The sequence below is a fragment of the Harpia harpyja genome, chromosome 10 (genome assembly GCF_026419915.1).
Source record: "Harpia harpyja isolate bHarHar1 chromosome 10, bHarHar1 primary haplotype, whole genome shotgun sequence".
Taxonomy (NCBI): domain Eukaryota; kingdom Metazoa; phylum Chordata; class Aves; order Accipitriformes; family Accipitridae; genus Harpia; species Harpia harpyja.
The window spans coordinates 38616637-38641727 of NC_068949.1; the positions used below are offsets into that span (position 1 = coordinate 38616637).

The 25091-nt window shown below is 40.5% G+C and overlaps 1 protein-coding gene across 1 annotated transcript in view; it reads right to left on the bottom strand.

The window, feature by feature from the left end:
• Nucleotides 1-24201, bottom strand: part of HSPA12A (heat shock protein family A (Hsp70) member 12A) — a 63284-nt gene extending 39083 nt beyond the window's left edge. The window contains exons 1-3 of the mRNA XM_052799523.1: nt 23895-24201; nt 8600-8685; nt 6192-6319 (exon numbers count right to left, since the gene is read on the bottom strand). Coding sequence (XP_052655483.1) covers nt 6192-6319; nt 8600-8685; nt 23895-23922 — 242 coding nt within the window. The 5' untranslated portion in view covers nt 23923-24201. The remainder of the gene's footprint in view (nt 1-6191; nt 6320-8599; nt 8686-23894) is intronic.
• Between the last annotated feature and the right edge of the window lie 890 nt (nt 24202-25091).

Consider the following 25091-nt stretch of genomic DNA (forward strand, 5'->3'; position numbering starts at 1 on the left):
AGAATACAGGTTCCCTGAGGTAAGCCATACACAATTAACAAGGAAACAGTTTTGCACTTAAATTTTGAAACTAAGCATATACATGTAATAAATATTCTACAGAAAAAATATCAAGTAATTCTCCAAGAACACTACTAATGAAAATCCAAATCTTCAAACTGAGTGACCTATCGAACTGTCAATCAAACTCCATGAATGCTTACTTGTACAGAATATTTTCCCCATTTTGAATTAGGGACCTGTTTAAGTCATCTGAACACCACTGTGGAGAAGTCGATTAAATCCCTGTTTTTGTCACAGAAAGCTCTCTGAAGCAAGACAAGCCAGTTCAACCAACATCTGATCATATGCCTAATTTCCTGGACACCTGAAACTCTGAAGACATGTTTGCAGATGTTGGGCTCTCTGCATTGCACTCTCTACTCACCTGAAGTTGATGGATTTTGTGTTTTAAATGCCAAAAATGCTGTAAAATTTTTAATCTGTCAAAAATAAAGCAGACTCCCCAAATCCCCAAGTATCTTATAGGCACCAAACCATTTACCTCACTACCATCTATTAAAATGGTGAATAAAACTATCCTATCTTATCAAGATTGTGAAGTTATCTTCAGGAATACCCAAGAAGCACAAAAGTTTTAAGGCAAAAGCAACCCAAAGCTTGTTTCACTGAATGGATAAGGAAATAAATAAGACTGTTGAATATGGGAACACCTAGCAGCAGAAATTGGGGGGTGCATGGTGGGACGACAAGGTCAGACAGTAGAAAGTTGTACCACAGAGACAGCTGTGAGCATTCTTGTCTTCTCCTCACTTCTCCATCACAAAAAAAGCAGAATGGAAGAAAAAGAAAATCGCATTACTGCTCCTCCTCGCCTCATATACAAGTATGTTCAGCATGGGAAACAAACACTTAACAGAAAACATTTTCTTAAAAAGGCATCAGTGGAAAATCTGCTTTATGCTATCAGATATATAATCATAACACAGCTCAAACACAAGCCAAGTTAAGAGCAGACAGGCAACTGCATTCATTATTAAACCACATGTTGATTGCTTTTTTCTAAAGATAGCGAAATACACTTTCATAATATACTACTGCCAAAGTCCTTGTTCTGAAGCACCAAAAGGTTGCCTTGTTCTGTGGTACTTCTTTATGTGACATAGGAAGATTATATAGAAGAAAAATCTTTTCCATTTCATTCTCAGAAACAGTTGAACCAATTGAAAATGAATTGGCCTCCAGACCAAGGCAGACAACTGACATGGAAAACTGCAATCTAAGGGGTTAACACTTGGCAAAGTAACAAAGAACAGCGCTGGGAACCCTTCAGACCATTCAACTAGATCAAACAGCAAAATTTGCCCTTTTTTCCACCAGCAGCAGCGATGGCAGGGAATCACATGTCTATGAATTTACTTCAGTGTAGAGGGCAATTCCACTGCTCTGAGAGCAGAAACAGCATGATGAGAAGTAGAATGATTTCCACCTTCAACCATTTGGAAAAACTTTCCTAAACCTCCTTCGTCCTGCTGCTCAGCCCCTGAGCTATTATCAGCTGGCAAAGGCTCTGCTCCAGGCCATTTCTTCTAACCTGCTGGTAGAAATGTACTTGGTCAACTCCAAAATCTTTGAGTAGGTGTTACAGCAAACATACTGTTCCAATGTGAAAAAGTTGGGATCCTGCAGCCCATAAACAGAAAACACTGCCTATTTCACCAGATTGTTAAATCCCACACACCCACTGCAAGCAGAGAGGAGACAGACTGGTATCGTTTTTGCTTGGAATCATTAATGATTCATTCTGAGTCACTGGTGGGAAATTCCATAAATGGCTAATAACAATACTTCTTCATTTTTCATTACGGCTAGGCATATTTTCTCTTTCTGGAATAAGTACACCTAAGGTGCAGTTTAAATGAAGACAAACTGTTGCTCAGTGGGTATGGGCTGAAGCTTTCAAAGCCACCTAGAGAACTGGATGTTCACTTCCTGATGAGTTTCTGGTGGAAACTAGACACGGTAATTGCTCAGCACGTTCTAAAGTCCTCAGCCTGTATTACTGTTCAGTCACAGAAGGAGCAATAAGGAAACAGGAGGGGAAGTCCAACTTTACCACTCGCAATCAGAGATTTAAAAATATTCCTGTGTGACATCTTTTCTAGAGAGAAGCAGCTGAAAAGGCATGTGCGTGGTAACTCCTGATGGTGACACTCTTCTCAGGTGGAGCCCTAGCCTCACTCCAGTTAGCGGAGGCTTCTAGTCCGTAGGGCTAGGATTTCAGCACCTTCATTTGCAGTTTTCTTTCATGGTCGCAATACAGGCAAAATAATGGTAATAATGCTCTTAGGAAAAAAAGGTATATGGAAATGCCTATTAAGAGCATGAACTAATACAAGCCAGCAGTACTCTAAATGCATGTGGGGTATATTTTCTCAAAGCAGGGTCAGAGCTAAAAATCTATTAAATCAGAACCCAAGGTAGATTTCTGCCTAAATTCAGACATATGAGACCAGTTCTTAGGCCGATATCAAGTGGATTAACTCAACAGAGCAGCATAGACCCATTTACAGCCACAGATGATCTAACTGTATATTAAAAGTGAAAATAGACACAGGAGGAAAGGTAGTGTGGAAAGGATAACAGGGTTATACTAAGGTTAGAGAAATGCCCTTCCTTACACATGAATCTGGCTAACAGACAGAGCAAAAAGAGTGATCCGTGCAGAGTGATGAGAATTTGATCCAGAGCTGCAGCATAACAGTCAAGGAGATGAAGCAATGGGGTCATCAAAACGTAGCTGAATGCCACTAGGAGTGTGTATGCAGAAGAAAGGCAAGCATGTCTGCCAAGAATTACAATCAAACAGGGAAGAGAAGGAAAAGGAAAAACTTGAAGGTTTAAGTAAAGTTACACTGAAAAAAGACCACATTCTCCCTTCTTCCAAAGACAGGCTGCAATTTGTTTCATAATCACAAGCATTTTTCCATTTGTTTTTCTCCATTTGTGAAATACTCACATTCAGTTTGCTGCTATTTAACCAGTAGCCAAAACATTTCTAACTTCACATAAGTGCATGTAAATCAATAGGAGTTTTTCAAAACTGTGTAAGACCTCATGTGTTCCCTTCAAAGGAGATGTTATTAACTCATTCTACAGCACCAAACTGTCTTTCATTATGGCTCTGGCACTGCCCTGTCCACTGAAATGCTTGCTGAACTCATGCCCAGGCTGTTCATATGCATTTACTCACAGTCTCAAGGTATGCAGAAAACAGCACTCATTGTTACATATACTTCTACCCTGCAACAAGAGCCTGAAAGTAACCACAACTATCTTTACAGAAGTCGTGGGCAACTAGCAAGAGTTGACAGATGTGAAGTATTACCTAAAATTGATAAAACAGTAACTAATGTTATGCAATCAAAGTGAAGACATTCATTGGTCATCTAGAAACACACACCCAACTCCAAACACATGCTTTAGTCTACTGACATGACTGAGGCTACTCATACTTTTAAAGCTAAGGATATGCTTAAAGAACTTCGTTATGTCAATGCTTATATACTCATTTTTAGTACCGGGCATCACAGCAAATAAACACACACAGTCAAAAACATGACTTTGTTTGTCTACTAATTACACTACTAGAATCACAACTTTGCAGACACTACAGTCAAACTCAGTACTAAAGCCCTGTGTATTCACTCTTTTCCGAAGTAGGACCTTCTAAATAAACCCATCTTACCCTTCATTGAGACATTGACAGAAAAGCAGCTTTGTTTAAAGGCAGTCAGAAATCTAAATGTCTGGAAAGGATCAACACTAAGGAAGGAAGGTGGAAAAAATGTTAGGAAGCAAAGAGGACCATGCATCATTGGTATGCTTTATTTTAATGTAAACCTTCTTGAGTGCGGGCAGGAAGTTACATTTACTCTGCTGAAATATTTGTAAATTATCCTACATGTAAGCCTCATTATATACAAAGTTTGAACCTCTTAATACCTGCTGAACTACAGAAGCCTTATTTTGAAACATAGACCATTCTTTTAATTGAATTTCATGATTTCATGAGTATTTATATATAAATATATATAAAAATATTATACACATTAATTCATGAGTCAGTTTCAGCTGTATCTTCCCCAAAATCCTTCCCTGCCAGCAATATTCACTAAAAAAAAAAAAATCCTTCTTGATATTAAAATATTTTCAATTGTTTGAAATACCTGTTGGAAATCTGAATACATTTACCCCCCGCAAATATGTTACTCCCTTCTGGTTGGAAATATATGAATTAATTTATTTCATGTCTTTTTACATCAGCATCTCATACAATATCTACCCAGGTCTGACATCACAATCATGCTACCATTATTGCATAAGGAAGAAAATATGGTATTTTGAACCACAAGTAGCAAAATGTCAATTAAGATTTGGAATATACTCTCAACTGGCCACACAGCACCTACATTTCAATGTCCCAGTGATCTACAGCAGGAAGCCTGGTACCCTGGAAGGAGAATCTAGCCTGTAATTTGCTGCAGTATAGTGTGAACCCAATAGCAAAATCAGGTCCTAAGGTAAAATTTTGAGTCCAAAGCGCTTAAAGGACATCCCTAGAAACAGTAGTGATTTCACATAGTAAAATCACCACAGAGATTATAGCAACAACACAGTATATAGGATTTAGGCTTGCTCAGGTACAGCTTCAGAGATGTCTTCCCTCAATTCATCGAACTTCTTTGAGAAATTTCATTAATTATTTGCTGTCAAAAGAGAGTAGGAATTGATAAACATGGGTTCTGACTTGACAACCTTGTAACCTGTCCGAGACAGCAACGCATGGCCTGTCCTTTGACTTCTAGCCTCATACAGCTTCCTGCGCTGTTCAGAGAACAACAGATGCATGAGATGCATAAAAGGCCTTGAAGGATTACCTGTCCATACTGAAAATGGTAGGTATCTTTGCAACTGGATGGCGTAATACCATTCCAAAATTTACCTCCCTGTAGACAGTATTTCAAATCACTCAGTTGCATTAGATGTTTGAAATACTTTGCAACCACATACAAACCAACTATGCAGGCTGACTGCTCAATCAGTACAGTCTGCTGAGATTGAGAGCTGCATTCAGCTAGCATCTTTGCTTAAAAAAATTACAGTGTATCACACTGGACTACAGCAGGTTAGTCTTTTTGCCCTTTTTTTCTCAGTATTACAGTGCTGCAAACAGTACATTACCTACTGCTATAACAGCAGTGTTGTTTAGAAGAACTTCTATGGCTAAGCTTTTCTAACATACCTTGTTTATTTCTGAAATTTTCTATATCTTGGTCTTGTTATAATACAGTAATTTGAAAGATACTTTAATAAGAATTGTATATGTTTTTAGTTATAAAAAAAACTTTTAAAAAACACTATAAAACACTATAAAAATGGTTTGTAGGGCAATCCTTTCAGGTACCTGCCATAACAGTTTTTCTATCTGTGATTGCATTAGATTTATATGGATGGATTTATATGTTGTTGGTTTAACCAAGAAATAAAAAAATAAAAACCCCTACATAACAGCATCTGAAGTCTGTCCCTTACATACATATAATACAGAACAAATTTCACATCAAACCTTAATTTTCACATTCATGCCTTTTGATTGCTTATTTCCCAGTATCACTGGTTCATTATCGGAGATTTGATTCAAATTTAATGCTAAGAAGCTTAAATTAGCCAAATGAAAACCAGTTTCTGGGTGCAAGTAACTAAGTGTTGTACATACAACTGTATAGAAGCATGATTCCAGGGGATGGACAGCTTCTGGAAAATGCCATGACCCTTAATAAATGTGTAGTTTCTCTCAATCTCTGAGATAAGGGCATCCTGACTTAATAATTATTGCTGCTCCCTGAACAATTCTAAATACTCACTGATCCCTCCTTTTACTCATGTCATCTTGTAAAATAACAATGTCATCAGCAAAATAACAGAGAGAGGACATGTTCAAAATTATTATTAAAGCAAATTAGAATACAGTAAGATGCAACAAAATACTATAACCATGAGAAAGGCATACACTGTGGCAACATTAGACAAATCTAGACACTTCAGGCTCCTGTAGAAAATACCTATAGCTACTGCAGACAATCCATGTTATCACGATTGAAAACCAAATGCTGCATTGCAGCCCTTACCTCATTACATGAATACATTCTGGTTCCTTGGTGAAGCTGTAGGCGTAGCCACTGGATGTTGTGCCAAAATCAATAGCCACAACAACAAGAAATAACTGTTCTACAGCATCATCTGCATCAGAGTCCTTCTGTTAAATAGCAGAAGCAAAATAGACACCGAGTTACTGATTAGAGTAACTGTAACGTGTCTCACCCTCCAGTATTCCTGCTCTCTGAGACATGTATATCTCTTCAGTGGAAATAAGGACTTCCCTAAAGTTGCATTTGTGACCAAAGTTGATACCAGAAAGCTACACATTCCAATGGAAGTGGAAATTCAATATACAACTCAACATATTTGCTGGAGCCTTTTATATATAACCTTCTGAATCAAGAGTTACCTTCATACTCATTTTTTTGAATAGCTATTATCCTGTATCATTAGAATTTATGGCTAAACACTAGGTTATTGGGTTTGGGGCTGGTTTTTTGTGGGTTTTTTTCCCCTTAAATTGATCAACTTAAGAATATGTTTATATCCATCAGTGTGGTACATTTGGGACTTATTTGGTGGTTTTAGGAGCTAACTATGTCATAGCCTTGAACATGTGGTACTACTATCATTCAAGACTAGTGGAGACAGAACAACCCAAAATACAGCAACAAGCTTTATATCCCATGATAATTATTTATTTATGAAGAATTTACATAACACTTATTCTGTAAGCACTATATGCATTCTTACCTCCTGCCTGTGCTAGTATGTGGAAAGCTGTTCAGCTGCTTATAGTGAATTTGAATCCTTCTCCCTGCCCTTTACCTGTAATCCTGCAATCCATGAAAAGCACAGTCAAGGGCAACATGGGAACGTTAACTAGAAGAGGTGAAAGGGTTATGGCCCAAATCATAATGGTGTGATATAAATCACGACATGAATAAACAAGGAATTGTACCACTCCCCATATGCTGTTGCCTAACAGAAATCCTGTATAAAGGAGGAATAAGTAATGAACAGCAAGAAACTACTCTTCACATGCTGATGGTGGTTAAAGGACTAACAGCTTAGCAAGACAGGAAGAGAACAAGCTGGAAACACTGGTGAAAGGGCTATGTGCTACAGGCAGGTAGTGAAGGAGGGTAATACACCCGTCTGCGCACACATCATCTTGGCAAAATCACCATGGAACAGACCTGTCAACCTATACTATACAGGTCATGTCTGAAATTCCACCACTGCTGCTCAGCCTGTACTGTCAATAACATTTTGAAGCAATTGTTATTATCTTTTACAGAGGAACTGCCAAATGTCCTCACTCTATGAGCAATGTTCCACCATCTTTCTCACATATCTGTGTTATCTCCATGCCTGCTACGTCCAGCACCTTTCTATTGTACCCCTACATTTTCCAAGATCATCCCATAGGCCTGCTACTTAAAATGGAGAAATGAGAGTAATAATGTTTGGTCTCAAATAATGAAAGACTTGTTTGGATTCTCCTAATAAAGCTTTTCAACTAGGACAATATGTTATTTATACGTTTTCCTCAAAGTGTTTAAGGAACAAATCTAACTGAAAGAGGACATAAAGTCATCAATATGACAGAAGTAAAAGGGGGAAATTCTAGAGTATATGGAGAAAGAAGGGAATAAAAGCAAAAATTTATGAGAGACAACTCTGAAAATCCTGAAGAGGTATCTTGTACAACTCTGAACTTGATTCAGAAAGCTAAGGAAGAAATCCGACAAAGGTAGCAATCTGTTCTGAACATGATCCCTTGCAATACCAAGAAATACACTGTGCATATACTGTGTTACAGATGATGCCGATGCTCTTAAAAACAGATGGGACTTAGTTTTAATGGGAGTTTATCAACAAAATGAGCATGATGTACAAGAGATTAAAACACACTACCTTTATTGGACATTTGCTTGCTTCTAAAAGCTTACAGAAGTGGCTATTTTCCTTAAGAAACTAAACTAGTTCTATTTTGAGCTTCTCTCTCTACGTTGCAGGAGATTCTTTCCTCTGGGAATTTGGATTTTACTGTGGAGTATCATATATACCCTTCTTTTTTTCTGAACAGAATGAGACTTTTCAGGGCCTGCCTAAACAAATCAATGATAAAGACAGGGACAGAACTTGGGAACCCTGAGGATCAAGAAGCCCCTGCGTTTGATATAAAAATATGCAGGAACAAATCTATCAGCTCAGCAAGTAGACAAAAAAAAAGGAAAACCAGGACCCCAACAAAATTAATGAGAGCTCTGTTACCAACCCCAGTGTGACCAAATTTCACTTAAGACTATGGATAGCATAAAGGGGATCACTATGTGAAGAAATAACAACTTTCCAAAGAAATTGCATCCCATTAAACAGGTGGGAGAAAGTAATGTCAACGTACAGTACATGTTAAGAGTGCATTTCTTACCACAATATGTGATGGAGACAATGGAGTTATTCCAGGGTCTCCCAAACTTTTGGCTGGTGATGAGTAAGCAGATGTGGAAACTGCATCTGAAAGGAAACAAAAATTCGTCAGTGTCCGTAAGCAGAATGAGTGGGAGAGGACAGTTCCTTTGCATACTGCTACACTATTTTCCTGTTGTAACAAATGTGCTAAAAAGAAAGCAAATTCCACAGTCACCACGTAAAATATATTTTTTGCCCTTACAACATGCTAAGACACAACAACTGCAGTTTTGCTTTTAAAATGTTTGTCTGACCTTCATGACTAACTTCCATTCGTCTGCCTATTACATCACCATGTATAATTTTAAAAGTCTTCCTAAATATATTCAGAAGTCATAGTTATACAAGCAGCTTGAACACTATACATTCCCATTAATGGCCTAAGATTTAAATGTGTGAATGCAGAAACTAAACACAAGTTTTGAGATCAGAAAAGAGACTCATTTTAAGAGAAAAAGAGGAGTTGGTATCAATTTGACAACACAGTAAGAATAAGTTGCAACTATTCCATCATGAACCTTTATTCTGAAACTTTCCCAATACGGTGTCTGTTTTTATTCTTCAATACTCTGCACTGAAACATCTTGCAGCTGTTAATATGACTGCAGGACAGAATCCAGCTGGGAAAAAGGAAAGTATTATTAACAAATCATCAAAGAAATATTTCTATCCTGCATACAATACTGAAATTTCATTTAAAGGAACATACCAAATGAGTGATAAATACTGTAATGCACTATTTGTATTTTTCCTTCTTGTATTTACCCCATTGATGATAGAAAAGGAAATGGCTTATTAAAATAATTAAGCACTGATGACTCAGATGGATTTATATATAGTATATTCTCTTATGACGACTGCAATAGTTTATCAAAATGGAATGTAGAGAAGGTACCACACACCCTGTCCATGCTTGTACCCCTCTGCCCCCAAATTTAAGCCTTGAGTTTACTGAATTCTCTTCTGTAAAATACGAGCTAATTAGATGTAAAGCAGAATTATTTAATAAGTCTCTAAAGACTTTATGCGTAGCGTGTAATTCCTAGACATGATTGACAAGTCAGAGCATTATTCTAAGATGACACAGGAGCTACTGTCTAAGAAAAGACCTTAGAACTACTTAGTGAAGAATCCTGTTGTTCATGGTAATCAAATATGTGTTGTTCCCAGGGAAAATGCAAAAACTCTGCAGTAGGCAACTAAGGGATAATCTGCCCACAGGAAAAAATCTTCCTCCAAATCTTAATATTGCTCTTGTAACAACATTTATTTTTGTTTAAGTTATAATATGCATGTTCAGCCTGATCTTCAGAAGCATTTGCAGAAGCAAAATATTCACATTTCCTACACAAGTTCTTCAGGAATATATTATGTTACTCCTCTTGTGGTGAAGTACAAAAAGCCACAGGCCAAATGTGACAAGCACAGAATCTGCTCAGTTCATTAAGATATATTTGAATCAGATGCTGTTATCAGCCTCAGATGCTGTTATCAGCCTCCTTTGTGCAATTTCTTCCTCTTTTCAAAACAGATTATTTTTTATACCATCAACATGGCATTTTTCGTAGAATTAAGAACAATATTTCAGCACAGAAAAAAAAGGGAATTAGTAACAAAACATGTTCCTTGCATCCTGCTGTCATTCCTGAGTGAACCTGAACCAATACTTCCTGAGCAGATCAGGACATTGCAATACTGACTCAACATCTTTGGTAACTGGTACATTTCCCCCACTTAGGATGCTGGCTTTGAAGCACAAAAATGTAGACATTATATCACTATCTATGTGTTTTCAGTGTTTCTCCTTGTTACTAATTCTTTTCGTTACCTGTTTCAGCACTCATGTTTCAGTCATCTATTTTCCAGCCTGTCTTCAGTTATCAGCCTGGGTGTACCTTGAGAAGTTATTTATAGTTCTACATGCAACTCAGAAAATCCTCTGTGACAGTGTACACATTTTTTTGTCTCTCAGACAGCAGTGATTAAATAACCACTGCAATATTCGTATTTATCCAATGAAACTGTGCTAAGTTGGGTGGTGGTCTATCAAGAATTTATTCAACCCAATTAACTTGTGATAATCCAGAGGTGTAAAATGTATTTAAGGACACTTACAGTATCCACAAGTATAGAAATATTTGCTAACAAATAAAAAATCTTAAGCAGAGATCAGAGGTCTGTCTTAGCTACCTGTAGAAAATACCACTTAAAACAGACTTAGATATTTTCATCAAAAATCTTTAAAATAAATTGTCCATTTCAGTTTCAGAATCCTTTTGAAAACTTATCCATAAAGGCTGGATTTGTGGAGCGGCTAACTTTTTCTAATTCTCATCAACTGCTCAACTCTGCTGGAAGGTTAAGCTCTTGGTGATTTATCACTGTTTTTTGACCAGAGGAAAAAAAAATCCTTCCAAACCCATGACCATTCTGCATTGTATTCACTGCTGCTCCTGCAAATATCCAGGTAAACAAAATAATTCTACAATGAGTCCTACATGCCACCAGCCTAGAGTTTTGTTAGATCAAGAAAGGAAAATCATGGAAGGCAGTGCTACAACCTCTAAAGCAGCAAACTAAAATTTTAAACAAAATGTACCATTACAGTGATTCTGTAGAGTTGCTATCATGTTGGCACAAGCAGCAGGTATATTACATTACAACTCATTTCATAAGACTACTAACTAATCATGGGCAATAATTGGGGCAGCCATAATTGTTATATTGTAACTCAGCTGTTAAAAGAGGCCTTGACACTATCAGAGAGTTTGCAGAGCTAATAAGTGAGTGCAGTTCAGAATACTTTAACAGAGCGGTTGGCATTTACAGAAAATGGCTTACAAGGCAGTCACCCTGAATTTAATGCCAAGAGTTCTTTTAACAGGTAGTGAAACAGTTGTTAAAAGCAAATGAAATCAGGAAATTTGTAACATTATACTATCTGCCCTATCTAAACTGAAGGGTGTTAAAATACACTTGTCCATGTGGGAGCTTTAATATTTTGTTGAGTTAGTGTTTGCTTAGGGAAAAAACGTGCATGTCTCACAATCTTCACAACTGTGTTCTGAAGAGCAGTAAATGCATGGATATTCCAGGATATTTTAAAAACTCTTATTTCTAAAGGAGTATGATTGGTTGATCTGAAAGGAAAAAAAGCATCTTTTCCAAGCCAGGGAATGGGAAAAGCGTTGCAAGGAACCTGATTTGCAATTATGCAACAAAAAAAGGATGCCTAGCCTTTATGACTAAATTCCTCTTCTTGACAATTTAAAAAGATGTCCTGGATAGTATCATGGTATTTGGAACATCTCTTAAAAGCAGGATGACTTATTAAGGCTTCTTTAACAAAAAACCACAACCAAACAGTGTCCCACATAGCTTAAGTTCCAGCTTTATCTCTCATGTTTACTAAGGATCTCTATCTGTGTCAAACTACACGCTGTGGAAAAAAGCATACAGCTAATCAGCATGCATTAAATAAACATTTAATTCTTGACAATTTGCACAGCAAAATAAATGGAGGAATCTGATTTAGCATACAAATTAAAGTAAGTCTTCAAACACACCAATATTTAAAATAATCTTTTTTCTAAATACGAAGAAAACTTCTTGAATAGAAACTCTTTAATTTACCTATGAAACAATAATATGAACATTAACCTGAAATAAGACTGTCTATATCAGGGGTTTGGATAATTTAACGAAATGTGTATAGAAAGAATTTGACCACATCATTACAATTTCTGACTTTAGTCCTAACCTAAGCAATTGCCAAAAAACACCTTGTATATTTTCAAGGTGACCAGAAGAGGAAGAGAAAATACAGAAGACTCTCATTTTCAGCATTTTTTTTTTTAACATTCAGAGGGTTCTATCTGATTTGCAAATCCCCAATTACAGAATTGGTAAAATTATGAGATCAGCAGATACTGTATTAATAATGAATCATGTCCATTATCATATTAGCTGCAATTACCGGTTTAACAGATTTAATTTAAATTATTCCTTCTTTTCATCTAAACACATGCAAGAGTTTATTTTCTGTGGTTTCCTGTAATAGTTAATCAGTTTAGCTTTTTCTGTATTTCAGTAAATGATCAGCCACGTTCTAGATTTCAACAAAACACAACGAAGGATTAACCTTTAAGTGTCACAGAATACAGAGTAAAAGCAAAGTCCAGCACATTTGTAAAATCTTAGCTGATGCAGTGTGAACATTTCACTGATAGCATGTTCAGATGAATCTGATTTTCTAATAGATCTAGAGAGCAGGACCAAGCTTGTTATTTAATTAGATCAGTTAATGGCAGCTGATATCCTCTGGAAGACTATCAGTCTGTTCTGAATATTTGGGAGCCCCCGCCACAGATTCCTAGACTGGATAAATGAGTTTTAGTGAACCACTGAAAGTATCAGACATGGACCACTACAGTCTTAGATAATCAGTTTTAAGACAGCAAGCTTAAACCTGCTTTAGGAAAGATGACTACTAAACCTTGCAGTCACAAGTCACTAAGGTGGTACTAAACCAAAAATTTTTCAGCAGCTACACAAAATCTTTTCTATTAATTTCAGCTTTTATTAAATATTTAACTTTATATAATTCAGCTACACCAGGCATCAGCAAAATTTTCTGCTTCATGTATTAGGGAAATTGTTCATTTCAACAGCAAAGCAGCATGCCATAGCAGTGGATTCTCTGCTAACAGAAGGTTCCCTGCAACCCAAGTAACATAGACGACAGATAAGCTAAAGTTTTTGCAAGTGTGCATTGTCTCTAAGTAAGAATTTAACAAGACAAGTAAAAGCAGGAATTCAGGAAGCAGGATATGCTGCTCAATAGCATAAAGCACAGAAATGCAGTCAGGTCATGGAAGAGGGGAAATTTCTGACTATGTCTCATGTCACCAGTTCATCATATGGAAAAGAAACAATTTAAAAAAAGAAAAAAAGAAAAAGAAAAAAAGAAATAAGGTATCAAGACCCAAGTCTGCCATCAGAAACCCCAACATGGACCTTTTCAGACACATCCTGCAGTACTTTACAGTCATGCCTACAAAAGAGAAGGTTTGGCCAGGAAAGAAGTGTACTTTCCAAACCTTCGCAGACCTCACTTCCAAGTGATGGTGAAAGAGACTCATCATGGTCTGGATCTCCTACAGCTGTTCTGCAAACCAGAAAATAGGCAGCATCACTAGGATATCATCTCTCTGCAGGAACATGCCTGAACACTATGTATATGTACGGTATATCCCAATCAATGTACCTTAAGTTCATTTCTATTTCTATCCTGCCAGAGTTGCCACAAACCCAACACTTGCTAATTAAACTCTTCTCATTATTTTCTTAATCAACAATAGGATCAATACTATTCCCTATTTCAGATCATACTTCTAGCATTTTAAGAAGTGCTCTCACAATAATAAGTCATTTTTTTCCATCCATAATATACAATTCAATGAATTCCATTCATTGTGCAGATCTGAACCTCTGGCTGAGCCTGGGGACCCACTGGGAAGGCCTAGATACCACACCCTTTTCCAGGCTCTCCCAAATTCCCAAATGAGAATGCCTGCAGTACACCACCCTGCCTCAAAAGGAAAGCTGCAATAACTCTTCTTGATTTGTATAATACATAGCCACTGTTACATATGCCAAATCCATTCAGCCTCTCAGTCATTTGTAGGCTGATGAACCCGATGCACAGGGTAAGTCAGGATCATTAGTCCTACTAAAAATGCCACTATTGCAGCCGATCTTTATGGCTCTAATAAATCCAAGTTAACTGAATTTACTGTGTACATGCTGATCATATTCACAGATCAAACACTTGCACATATCTGATGGCCATTTTTCTGGAATTTCCAGCCATCCAGCAGCTAGTAAAAGTGACTGCTATATGTAGCTATGATCTCAGTCAGGTTACTGGTCATACCAAAATCTCAGCCAAATTCTTCATTTTTCATTCAGGCAATATCTCTGGATTTAAAAAAAAAAAAAAAGATAAAAAAATAATTAAAAAGAGGACGTACCGAGTCAAATATGGGTATAATGTATCCATTAGGCAATAAAAGAATGGTATTAAAACATTGTTTTTCATTTAAACCATTGTATATCATTTTGCGCATCAGTAATTCTGCCACAAGCAAGCTTGCTAATGATGTTTGCACAACAGGAAAAGAAGGGTTTACCATATTGCTATTAGCTGGCAACTGCTGCATTGATGAAGAAAACCTTATTCAGCTTTTCCTATTGCTGAGATTTTGCTTTGCATTAAGCACAAAATGTCACAGCTTCCAAATGTAACATGACAACCTAGAGCATTTTACTGTAAATACAAAGGTGGCCTTTGAAAATAATTATAGAACAAAAAAAGAGATAGAGTGAAGCAAATACAGAAAACCACTTAAAATATTCTTATGCATAATAAAAAGATCCCCTATTTCATATCAGAAGTAAGAACCTTCTGTTTCTACTGAACCTTCTGTTTCTACTGAAACCAGCGACACCACTGCTATTGCCATCAATGGAATCAGAGTTCTTTGTTTTAAAATGCCAGTAGGCATCCTGCTGGGTTGTTAAAGACTGCAATACGCTTCCCTTCTATGAATACGGCCATAGCTAATCTCTGGTATAAATCCAAGTTTCCTGATACCCTTTCACAATAACTGGTCATCCAAAGAGCTGGTATTCATCGCATTAGAGTACAGTGATTTCCTAAGTAAAACAAATCTCCTAATTCTTTGGATAAAATTCTAAAAATAAGACATGTTCCTCATTACAACTTTGACCTTTTTCATTTATGCTTTTACATTGTCTCCCATCACAATTACAGTTTGACTGTAGGAATTACTTTTCCACTATGCTATCAAGCTTTCTAAGATAATTTTTTAACATTATTGTTAAAGAGTATTAAAAAACAATCCCAGGTTCATCCCATCACTCACTTTGTGAATAATACTAATTTTCCTGCACCTCACCAGCAAAGGAAAACCAAAAGACACTATGTATTTTCTGTGAACTTAATTTAAGATGAAAGAAACACACAAGAACATGCAATAACCTTCTGAAAATGCCACATGGGTTACGTTCACTTCTCTTTTTGACAGGATATAGGCTAAACTATTTTACCTAGATTTGATCTGACCTCACTAATGCTTGGTAAGCTGGACTAAAACAGAACTATCACACAGCCCTGCACACTTCACAACTGGGTCTGTACAGCCTCAGCCAGGTCCTTACCAATAGCTAAGTCCGCCCTTAAAGCTGCTTTAAACTCAAACCTGTTCACCATCTACACTCTAAGGTCTTAAATCCAGCTCTACCTTGGATGACCTGAGAGCTTTCCCACTTTTGCAGTCAGTCAGCTCCCTCTCAGTCGGCTCCCTCTTCCCTCCCAGTCGTGACACGGTTCCAACTTGCACAGAACCTGCTTACACCCCAGAGCCTGGGGTTTGGGGAACTCACCAGCAGTGCCTTGCAGTGATTGCTCTCTTCCTAGGTTCCAGCTCTTCCACACCCACGTACTACTGCCAGGAGAGACAAAACTGATCCTGGTTTACATGTTGGAGAGGGCAGGTTGCATGTTGTGATAAAGGTGGGTTAACAAAAGATTTCACAGCTCAAAGTGGTAGAAGACAACTCTCCAGGATCTTTCTAAATATTCCACAGATACAGTTCTGTGGTAGACACCTTTAATATGCACTAACTAACCTTCTCTTCCTTCAACAAGCTCTTCTGTGAACTTGCTTCCTTCAGGCTTCCTTGCACTGTTTGCCTCTGTGCAAGCACTGTTGTCCTGCATGTCTCATCTCCTCCCTCCTTGCTTCCAAAGAGAAAGACATAGGAAACAGAAAACAAAACACAGATGTACAGAACCTAGTGAAAATATACCTTCCTAAAAAAGGTTTCCTGCTCCTTCTCCTTCATCATGTCTGTCATCATCTACCTCACCTGCCTGGTTCACTGCAAGGTTGTCAGCAATGGCACTAATAAGATTATGCTCTAATTCCCAGGACCACACTCATAAAACAGAACATTTGTGATGCTAATCACTTTCTTTGGCAAAAACACCATTCACCAGCTGAGGGTGGGCTAGTTGGTTGTTTTTTCTTTTTAAAAAGAAAGACCAAAATATTACAGAGTTATAAAATCCCTGTTTTACTGCAAGTTCCTATTTAAGAACATCTCAAGATGCAACTGTATCCTGAAAACAATGCAATCGTAGATTCACCTTTCTAGATCAAGATATTTAAAGACTGAACAAGAATTACTGTTCAGCTTTTCTGGGCTGTGTGTCCAGCACACACGGAATAAGAACACTTTGGGGGGTATTTGTTTACTTAGAAAGCAAAAAGGTTATTCAGTTATCAAGCATTCCTAGATTCATGAAGTATCTTGCAATGCATCAAAGCTGGATGAATGCACTGACTCCATTTTCTTAAAGCATGAATTGGAAAAAATGCTTGAAAATATTTGTCTTCTTCATTTTGACAATCTTCAGGAATGCCAAACATGATTCACACATTTGTAGACTCTTGACAAGAGAAAACAAACCTCTCTCCCTCCCCCCGCCAAAAAAAACCAAAGAAAGAGGGAGACAGGGTAAAAGGAAGAGCCAAACTAGAATAACCATTACTTCTCACAGTAGTCAGCATAAGTGATGCTATATATAAATCTCTTGACGTTCTTCAAGGCTATTAAACCCGATTTTGTTCAAAGATGGGAAAATGAGAGAATATTAGTTGTTGCAAAACTGCAAAAATTAGTATCACATTTGACAAGTCATTAGCAAAGTCATCTATGAATCCGTAGTCTATGGCTATTGATTTAGCTTCTGAGTGACACTTTATAGCTAAATCAAAAGTAAGTATGTATTTCTTTATTCTTTTTATTTTAAAATCTTGAAAACAGATCAGCTATCAGTCTTAAAGGAAAATATCTTATGAGAAGAGAAGCCATGGACAGAAGAAAGTACATGTTTAGGATTTGTAGAGCAGATCACAAAATCATGCAGTCACTGACCAAAATCCATTTCCAGAGGTTTTTATACTAGCACCCATCAGGCTTACATCCAAGTGCCATGACTGTGCATACACATCACACAGAGACCAACACTGACCAGCCAGATAACCAACTAGAAAGTTACAGTGACAAGCTGATGATACAGCCTGCAAAGGAGTTCCTATGGCTAAAATGATAACAGGAGCACAGCTGAGTAAGCAAGAGAGCTACTACAAAAGGTTGATTTTTGAATGCAGCAGTTCCATAATGACAATACTGAAAGCTTTTGTAAACGGCATGCCCTGCCGTTCTGATTACAGCGTGTGCTCTACTAAGGTATCCATGGAAACTTGAGAAAGAGATGTTAAATTTGTTGGATCTGTTTGGCACCAGGGAATGGGGCTAGATGCCAGTCAACCTAGTATAACCACAGGTATTTTGATCTTTAAGCGTGGAGAAAGCATCAAGAGTCCTCAAATGATGATGAAATCCACAAGACCAAATTGTCACAGGAATGCATTTCCCAAACAACGACAAGGAGGTGGCAAGGACGTACTAAAGAAACTGTGATTTTAATGTTGTTATTATCTCTTAACAGAGAAAAATAGCTCAATTGCTGTAGCAAGGAGAGAGACACCCAAATACTCACTCACTCTTCAGACCTCACAGGGAACAAGAAAAAAAAAAAAAAAAGTGAATACAAATGCACAGAGCCCCGCAAGGAAAGGCTGTGTGGGACAGGTGGACATGGAGTGCTTGGGACTGTAAAACCCTTCGAGAAAAACTGCTTCAACCCTAGTGAGTGGTCCTGAACAGCACTAAGAACATAAGATGTATCCAGAAATGGACAAATCGAAGCAGTGTTCCCAGATTATTCCCTATGGGAAAAGGAAGTAGCATAAGGAGAATAATTTATCTCTGCCTCCTTCCCCAAGGAAGCTAGTGCAAGGTGGGTAGGCTACTGCGGTAGAGTTTTTCTTCAGAGAGAGTAAGTGAATAAACTCCCTTAGATGACAAGAAATTGCTATTATGAAACTCCATTCACATACATACTTCTTTCCGGACCCCAACTGATAACAATTACTAGAAATCTCTCTCAATATTCCTCAGAAACTGCATCTGCAGAGCAAAGTCTGAGAGTGTTGACTCAGGCACTGAGGAACTACTTACAGAAGCAGCAGCTATAAGAAAAACCCTCTCCAGGTCTCCTGTTGTTGTAAATTAAGACACCTTTAGAACTGATCCATGTGCCCAGAGCCCTGCAAATCAATCACAATAGAGCTACTGATTTGGGCCAGCGAGCAGCAAGTGACTCTCGCACACAACCAGATCACAGCAGCATGCTGATGACGGGGCACACCAATGCAGTTCATAACGCCGCTCTCTGATGTCCTTGACACACCCTGATGCAGTCCTAAGTAAGGACATTTAGTAAAGTCCTTAGTAAAGAACAAAGGCTTTCTAGCCTGAATGCTGGCGTCCATATTCTGAGTACTTTATTTATTTGCTTACTTTATTAGAACTGACTGCATTTTCCTTTTCATTTACATGAAAACCTTTCTCAAATCCCTCTGAGACAGACTTTGAAGGAATTTCCTGTTTTAATACCGATCACTTACACAGTTCACCACTGCCATCCTAATTTTAAAGCATTGCAAAGTCACTGCTTTAATCGTAGTTATGGCAAAATTTAAAACTTGCATTTGTTTATTTCAAACACATCACAATGTTTCTTAACAGCACAGCACATGGGCCACAGTTGACATATTTTGAGTAATGAGAGCTATGGAATGTTCTTTTTAAGATCAAAAATGTGCCTGGTCACTGAGAAGAGGCAGTTTCAATTTAATGACCCAGGAGCCAGGACATTTGTCACAGTAAAGAAGATGAAGTCTGTAGGTATGTCACGGGCATCTCAGATCACTGAAGTTCATACCTGGCAGCAGCATTCCCTCAGCGCAACACCAACATCTGTGAGCTTACATCACCAAACAGCTGCACACTCTTCAGTAAAACATCTGTGAAGCGAGCATACCGTTTACAGTCACAACCGATGGACCTCAGAGCTCATTACTGAAAAAGATTCCAAGTCCTCCTAGTACCTCTCTCTTTAACCATTGCAGAAATACAGCTGAACAAGCCTGCACGATAGTGATGCGGTCTGGAGTTTCACCCATTTCTGTTTTCAACTAGCAAGGCTGTTTAATAGAAAAGTGACAAGTGCCGTACAGAAGCTGAATAAGTAAGCAACTGAAGTCACTTATGGATAGACAAAATACTCTATAAAGATTTCACTAAGCTGCATATGGAAAACATCAACATCTACTTTACTTAAAAAAATAAAAAAGGAATAGATCCAAACTCCCCCAAAAGGTCATGTTGCTTCATGCATAATTAAGGTCATGACTGTTCTTGTTCTCCTACTCGGAAGTAACATCGTTTGAGTGCATTGTTTTTTATTCCTTTCACATTTTCCCTCATTGTTTACTGAGAGCCAGTGCAGCTTTTTTGAATACCCAAGAAAGCCAATTTGCTCCTTCACGATACCTACAGACTACAACAGCCACAGAGAGAAATTTCTAAAACCATAAATGGTGTGCTCTTCGAAGTCAAACACTTGGGAAATCCCATCTGACACATCGTCAAAAGGCGGAACCAATTCAGATACAGAAAATGGAGGTGATGGGATCCTTTGGATGTTATTGTTTTAAAATAAAAAATATATTCCTAAGATTTATTTTTTTTTAACAAAGGGATGGTTGCTTGGTGCAATTATAGATAGAATAAGTGAAATCATAATTGAGGACAGCAAAAAGGGAACTAATCACCCAGAACAGCTTAGAAGAATAAGGAACTGGAAATTTTAAAATACTTGACCAGACCTGTAGCTTTAAAAGAAAAAAAATCCAGAGTCAATTGCAGCAGCAGATATGAGGTCCAGAAGGGGCCTCAAAAATTGCAACAGCTTTCCCATGAAAGTGGGAGAAGTTGGCCATGGCAGGTCACATCAACTCAATGAAAAAAAAAAAAGCATTTTGCAGAAAAGAGCAGAAGATGAGACACCAGTCAACCCGCTTATAACCCTGTCCTGGTTTCAGCTGGAATAGAGTTAATTTTCTTCTTAGTAGCTGGTATAGTGTTATGTTTTGGATTTAGTATGACAATAATGTTGATAACACCCTGATGTTTTCAGTTGTTGCTAAGTAATGTTTATACTAAGTCAAGGATTTTTCAGCTTCTCACACCCAGCCAGCAAGAAGGCTGGAGGGGCACAAGAAGTTGGGAGGGGACACAGCCAGGGCAGCTGACCCAAACTGGCCAAAGGGATATTCCATACCATACGACGTCATGCCCAGTATATAAACCGGGGGGAGTTGGTCAGGGGTGGCGGATCGCTGCTCAGGAACTAACTGGGCATCAGTTGGTGAGCGGTGAGCAATTGCATTGTGCATCACTTGTTTTGTATATTCCAATTCTTTTATTATTATTATTGTCATTTTATTATTATTATCATTATTCTTATCTTCTTCCTTTCTGTTCTATTAAACTGTCTTTATCTCAACCTACAAGTTTTACTTTTTTTTGATTCTCTCCCCCATCCCACTGGGTGGGGGGAGTGAGTGAGTGAGCGACTGCATGGTGCTTAGTTGCCAGCTGGGGTTAAACCACGACAAGCCCCAACCAACAGTGACACAGTCAGAAAGTGAAACATATCCTAAATCTTGACATTTACATGCAGGGATCAGGTCTTTTGTAGCTGAGGCAGCATTCTGGTCTTCCTGCACAGAACTGGCCTCCCGAAGGCTGCTCTAACTTGAGCTGACATCTGAGGCCGCAGCAGCCTTTTCCAGCTCCTGGTGACAGTTGTGTTTGAGAGACATCCTGGTCACTCCCTCTAGACTAGGATAAAGCCTCCTTACGCCATTCATGCATCACCTAAATCTCTGGACAGAACAGACTTCTTGGGGCCTCACTACAGCTGACTGCAGCTTTGAGGAAACTTTGCAGGTACAGGGCAGGGCAGCTCTGTTGAACACCAACTGCTGTCCCAGTAGGAATGAACTAAATATTCAGACCGAAAGCTCATAGGGTGACAGTACCACAAAGGAAAACTTGTCGGCTGAATCGGCATCACCCAATTATGAGCCAGTGGCTTTAAAAAAGCCAAAAGTCAGTATAATTAGAAGCTTTACGTGCAACAGCTCCTGAGTATGAACAATTTCATCCAGGCTCATACTAACCGAGCTGCAGATACCGCAATGCTGTGCTAACTGAAGCTATAAAAATGATTGGCAGGCACTGCATAGAACACTTGGCTATTTTACATATAGACATTTCTTTTACGCATTGTACCATGCCGCAATAAGTGACTGCAGCTTCAATACTGTCAATACAACAACACTCACTAAATCACATTTTATCCCTGAAGCCTTTTTTTCCTCAGACAGCTTTAGCATTCCAATGTGTGGAAAGAACATAAAGATTTCTGGCATAACAAATCATTGCTTTACTACATGGTCTTCTGTCTTCTAACAAAATCCCTCCTGCACAGATTCTCCCTATGTCACAAGTTACTTAATTTCAGTATTGCATCGAACTAACTTGCAGCTTTGCAGAAAACAAAACACATGATACCCTGTCATCTAAAAGACAAATGAACCTGTCAGTCTGTTCTTCCCTTTGTCAGCTGCATGCTAGAAAATTGTTACAGGTTACTTCAAACAGACATTAGAGACTTTATTTAGGAAGCACTGAGAGAACATTTAGATGGGGGAAGGGGGCAGGGAGGGAATCCAGTAGAGCAGGTCATCTTGAAGATTCAACTAGTTTCTAAGTATTGTCTTCTGGTTTTTGTTTTTTTTTTAATGGATACTTTAGGACTGTTTTATTCCACTTGCACTGCAATTAAGCTATTTTATTCAAAATATTCCCCAAATCCCATTATGATCTGTACAAACTCAACCTTTTAAGTTTCCCCATACACTACTGCCAGCACCTTAGGCTCAACATTACAGTTTCCTTAAATCTTTGCAGCATACAGTGAGGAAGAAGGGACAGAGAGATCGAACGAAATCAGGCTGAGCCTGCATTTCCCTTAGGGTTATTCACCCATATCATTTGTATCCTAGGAACCCTCTTCCCTCCCCCAGTTCCCTTCCCACACAAGGAGAGACCACCCCTGTCCTGAAACGGCTGTGTTATTTTTCTCGGGCACAGTGTAATCGCAAACGGACCAAACCCACCGAATCCTTGTTTCAGGCAAACCAAGATTCAGATCGTCTCAGCTCCTATGTCAAGTTTGCAAAGTCAGAGACCCGCGGACCCATTAACGTGGTAAAACGGAACCGCCACTCGGGTTTTATTCCATCCCTACGCCTCGTTGGGAGCTCCCTGGTCCCCGAGGCTGCGCCAGGATGCTCAGGCTCTCATCCCAGACCGCGCTGCCTCTCCCACCGAGCTGCCAGGTCTTTCTTTTTCAGTGCATCGGGCTTCTTGCTAAAAAGGGTGCCTTCCTCTAGTTCAGCAGCAGCCCCTGATTTCCAGCCCAAGCCCTCCCCCTTCTCCCCCGGGCCGTTGCCGGGAAAGGGAGACCCCGACCCGCGGGGAGGCCGGAGCCACAAAGGCCCCCCCGCTCCCCCCCGGAGGGATGCTGCGCCTCCCCGCCGGGCCGCGCCCGCCGCAGAGCACCGGCTCCCGGGCAGGGCGCCCGCCCCCGCCCCGGCCCGGCAATGCCTCCGCATTGTTTTTTCACCTGGATCCCCTCCCGCTCTGCTGCATCGGCTCCCCCCGGGGACGGCACGTCATGAGCCGCGGCAGCTCCGCAGCGGGCGGGGGGCTCCGCGGGGCTGAGCTCCGCAGCGAGCCGCCCCCCCCCCCCCGCCACCGCTGCCGCAGCCGTCCCTGCCCGCGGGGACACCCCCCACGCCGCCGCCCGCACCCCGCCGGGGAAGCGAGGGGGGGACTGGCGGCCCTGCCCCACGCCGCGCCGTGGCCGCCCTGCCTGCAGCGGCCGCAGCCGGGGCGGCGGGGCCACTGGGACATTATATCTGCCGCCTTCCCCTCCTCCGGACGGGGCTCCGGCTCCAGATCATTTCCCCCGATAAGCCGGGGCCGCTCCGCCGCGCCGGGCCGGGCCGGAGGAGCGGCCGGGCTGTCGCCTTGCCCGCCGCCGGCAGCGCTCCCGCATTGCGGCGGGGGCCCGGCGGGAGCGGGGCCGCGCTCGGCCGGGGAGCCCCGCCGCTCCCCCTTACCTGCAGCACCGCTCTCCGTCTCCGACATGGCCCGGCCCGCCCGCCGCCGCCCCGCGGCTCTCTGCCCGCCGCGCCGCGCTCACTGCACACGCCGAGGCATGGGCCGGCGGCGGAGCTGCGCTGCCCACCCCGGGGGAGGCTCCGCTCCTTCCTCTCGTCCCCACCCCGCTGCGCCTTCCTGCAGACGGTGCAGAGAGCCAAAGGGAAGCCTCCGCGCTTGACCCGGCGCTGACAGGCTTCCCGCGCGGGCTGCGGGGCTGCGCAGCCCCTCCCCGCCCGCTCCCCGCAGCCGCACAAGGGACGCAGGGCTGCGGCTGCACGCTCGGAGGCGGTGGGGCTCTCCGCGGGGCGGGGGGCGAGCTCCGAGGGGCAGCCCAGCCCAGCCCCAGATGCGGATTTCGCGGCGACTGAAGCAGAAAAACCCTCACGGTGATAGCTATGAAAAAAAGCAGCCCCTCGGCGGCCCAGAGTGACACCCTGCCTCATCCGCGTGCGCTAGGAAAAGGGTTCTGGGGTCCTGCTGGAGACCGAGCGATGATGTTGTTTGCCAAGGTTATGTTGGCTGTTGGCCTTCAGGTTGTCAGGGGCGTGTAGGTACAGCTATCCTGAACGGTCACAAGTCATTAACGGGTCCCCCGAAATCGTGAATTACGGGGTAACTTTTACAGCATGGGGTTCTTTCTATCTGCCTTTGCAGTGAACTCTCCCGTGTGGTTCTGCAGTGCCATCAGGGCCATAATCTCTTTTTTGCCAGGGATTTTTAGTGAATTAACTTGTGTCCAGGACCTGGGAGAGAGACACCCTATTGTCACTTGATCCATGATTAAGTTTTAAGAGTTTTCCAAACTAAGTAAGAAGCCATTACAAACACAAGAATAAAAATAAGGCTGGTATCCTCCCATGAACAATCCTGGAGCCAGAGAAAATGTTTTCCTGTTTCCCTCCCATGCTTCATGGTCTAATTCTCCTTTGCTTTCCAGCCTCAGCGGCCATTCACATTTTGAAAGCACTGCCCACAGCTCACATGGAATAAATAAGGGCATTAACTCCAAGCACAGCCTCAGTTCCTTGCCAGCTCCCAGGCCCTGGATGTCACTGACATTCATCAAAATGTGAAATCCACCAAAATTTCTCCTGAGTCCTCTCACCAAAGCTGTCACTCACACAAGGCAGGATTCCTGCGAAACCCCTGAGGAC